The following is a 3,534-nucleotide window of genomic DNA, read 5'->3' on the forward strand; positions in this document are numbered from 1 at the left end:
GGGCGATAAACAATACTGCAGTAAATTACAGAGCGCGTTTTTTTCTTGGATGTGATGCGAGATACATAAACGCCTTTCAACTCTCCTGCACTCATAAACAACTTACAGTAAAATGAAATGCGTGGAGCCTGCCATCTCCAGTGCCATCCCCAATTTCATCTACCAGCAAAGATCTGTTCAATTGTCCTTAAACACTAATTTTTGACCAGACTGGTGCGGCATAGCAATTAAAAAAAAATCACTTTTGTAGCTATTTAGATGCATTCAGAATACATAAAAACAAAGACCAAATCAATATGAGACACTATCAAAACGATATTCCAATCGTTTTGAGGCCTATATGTATATGGTATACTTACTATATTATATGACTGTTGTGTAGTATCATTATCTAAGCAAATATTGAAATAAATATCCATTGTATTTGTACGAAACCAAACCGCACTCTCAGTGCATGTGAAGAATTCACTGCAAAATTATGCAGAACTTCGCAATAATTGGTTGCTAATTCATTAAATAAGAAAATATCATAATCATCTGTCTCTGTAAAAAGAACATTTAATTTTGTTTGATCATATTCATACATAGTTAAACCACGGAGCACAGGAATTGCAGAAAAAAACGTCCCTGCGACTTCTCCAACGTAAAGTGTTTACAAAAAGGTGAAAGACCCATTTCAGCTCAGCTCTGCTCAGAATTTTTTATAAAGAGGAAAAAAATAGCAGCAGTCCATAATTTTTGAGCAAAATGGAAACATCACATCGGTCCACTTTATTTGACTTGTCTGGGTCAGTTTTTTAAGTGCCAACACGTCGATTACGACAAAAAAAAGAGGACAATCCATGAAACGCTGGTAGCCTGCGCATCCTTAAAGCGTAAACTGGATTCACATGGCCGGAGGGTGGGCACGTTTATTCCTCTTGACTGGGTTCAGACTGGCCTGAACAGGATGACGAGGATGACGATGATGAGGAAGATGACGACGATGAAGATGCGCTCTCGGTCTCCCGCGTTCTCTCTCTCTCCTGCTCAGAAAGCTGCTCACCGGAAGGTATGGAGTTCTTTTTTGGGCGTCCTTTCGGTTTGGTGGGAGACTCCAGTCCTCCCCCCTGTAATACCTTTAAAAAAATATATATAAATATTAACCTAGTTTTCATATACAGTATACACTTATGAACTTATGATCAGGTGGAAAACTGCAAACTAGAATAAAATGCGACACTTACGATTTTTTTCCATTTCATTCTTCTGTTTTGATACCACGTTTTGACCTGCAGCTGACTCAGGCCTAAAGATTCAGCCAGATCTATTCTGTAAAAAAGAATGTAATAACCGTGTTAATAATAATAATAATAATAATAATAATAATAATTATATATATATATATATATATATATATATATATATATATATATATATATATATATATATATGTAATTACATGATTAATCGTGGATCGCATAGTTTGTAAGCGACAAAAAGTGCAGTTATATGTGCAAAACCAATGTCGAACATTAACTTGCAAACGCGAAAACATAATACTATTTTTTTCAATAAACTCTTTTTGGAAACTGTAATCCTTCATTACCTGTCCGGGGTCGAGAGGTATTTCTGTTTCTCGAATCTTTTCTCCAGGCCCATAAGTTGAAGCTCTGTGAACACAGTTCTGCTTCTTCTGCCTTTCTTAGTCTTGCTGAGCGCCTCGGCTCCGGGTTCGAGTTTCCCGCGCAAGTGCAGGTCGAGCGGGAGATGGTGCGAAGCTGAGACCACGCCGAGCCCCGGGGGCCCCGGGAGCAGAGCAGAGCCGAGCGGCGGTCCGAGGGAACAAGACAGCGGGGACACGGGGAACTTCAGAAGGCCGCTCTGCTCTGCCTTCAGCACTGAGGAAGAAAACAAACAAAGGCAGCTATCAGGACGAGGCTGTTCTTTGTTGACAAAATAATCAAAACGTATATTATTACATATTTTTTATTTTATTGAGAGGTGTCTGCGTGTTCAACGCTTCAGTCTGCACATATTACTGACAAAAAATCGGTTCATAGTCTACCTTGTTGCTAGTTTAATTACAGGAATAAAGAAGACGTGTTCAGAGAATCATTTCAGTTCCAAAAGAATTTATTTGGCAAAGAGGACTCCTGTAAGTCGCTGTGGTCCACTTTCAACACTGAACAACTCATACATTTAGTAGATTCCCCACAGATATCAACTGTGACAAAAAATGCAGGTCTTTTCAAAGAAAATTTCCTAACCTGGGGTTTTCAAGATTAATCAGTGTAGGGTTACACACACTTTTTATCTCTAATGATATGTCTAAATAATACTGATACTCAGAACTTCTGCAAAGCAGTGACAAAGCAACAATGCATCTGAAAATTAGCTGGGATTAACTGGGATAATAAAAACAATAAATAACAATAATATTAATAATAGTTATAATAATAATAATAATAATAATAATAACAATTATTATTAGTATCATTATTATTATTATTATTATTATTATTATTATTAATATTATTATTATTATTATTATTATGACTTCTGTGTATTGATTATTGCTTTATAAGTGGCACCTCAGTACTGCATTGTGTAGTCAAAACATAGTAGTAGTAAAACATATCTATAGACATTTTATTTCCAAATTAATTATATCTTTTATTAAGTTTCACCAACAAGTTTGTGTTGTAACGATTTGTCTAACATTATGTTCATATTATCTTGCCATATAACGGCTAATAATAATAATAATAATAATAATAATAATAATATTTATTATTATTATTATTTTTTTATTATTATTATTGTTGTTTGTCCTGCACCTGGCATGATTTTTAGAAAAAAAAAAAAATGAAATATGTTGGCATATTCATGTAGGCATTTAGCCAAATTATATTATTACGGAACATTTCTATGGATTATTAATGGCATTAAGTGAATAATATTTTTTAAAACTTTATTGCAGTGTTTGCAGTTTATTAACACTCTATCTAGCTGAAACATGAACACTTACCTATGTGATTTGGATATGGCCGTGCCGACAAAAGAGCGTGTACTCCGAATTTGAGTAAATCTCCGGCAGGAGGAGAGGCCTTGTGGTCCGGATGCTCGGTGAGAATCTCTTCGATCATGAAGCTTCTGTACCGGTGAGATCTGTGATCCTGCTGTGCTTCTGCAGGGTAATAATGAGCCCCGATCTCCAGAGGATGCTGCATCATGATTGCGCCTTTCTGGACGCGACACACTTCTTCCGTGCTTCGAGTCCCTGAATTTCGATAGTGCGTAAAAATTCGCATCGAGGTTCTGCGTAAAAATTCACATGTCCGCCCGAAGCGCACGGGGAGAAACATCCATCGCGCTCTTCCGGTTAACTGGAGTCATCCTGGACACTGCTAATGGAGGGTTTAACGCGCAAAACAATGATATCCGATCTCGGTGCTAATGAACGCAATGATTTCACCCTTTTCTTCTGTGGAGATCTAAAACCTGTTCGAGTCCTCACGTCTGAAATAGGAAGTTTGATCCTCTCACCATGGG

The 3,534-nt window shown here is 37.0% G+C and overlaps 1 protein-coding gene across 1 annotated transcript; it reads right to left on the reverse strand.

The window, feature by feature from the left end:
• Positions 1–599: 599 nt before the first annotated feature.
• Positions 600–3,534, reverse strand: barx1 (BARX homeobox 1). Its single transcript, XM_046875396.1, has 4 exons — positions 3,011–3,534; positions 1,589–1,880; positions 1,227–1,311; positions 600–1,118 (listed from the first exon to the last, which is right to left on the reverse strand). Exons 1-4 carry the CDS (start codon positions 3,345–3,347, stop codon positions 912–914), a joined length of 921 nt encoding a protein of 306 aa, XP_046731352.1. The 5' UTR covers positions 3,348–3,534; the 3' UTR covers positions 600–911.

The sequence above is a fragment of the Silurus meridionalis genome, chromosome 19 (genome assembly GCF_014805685.1).
Source record: "Silurus meridionalis isolate SWU-2019-XX chromosome 19, ASM1480568v1, whole genome shotgun sequence".
In the NCBI taxonomy this organism is placed as follows: domain Eukaryota; kingdom Metazoa; phylum Chordata; class Actinopteri; order Siluriformes; family Siluridae; genus Silurus; species Silurus meridionalis.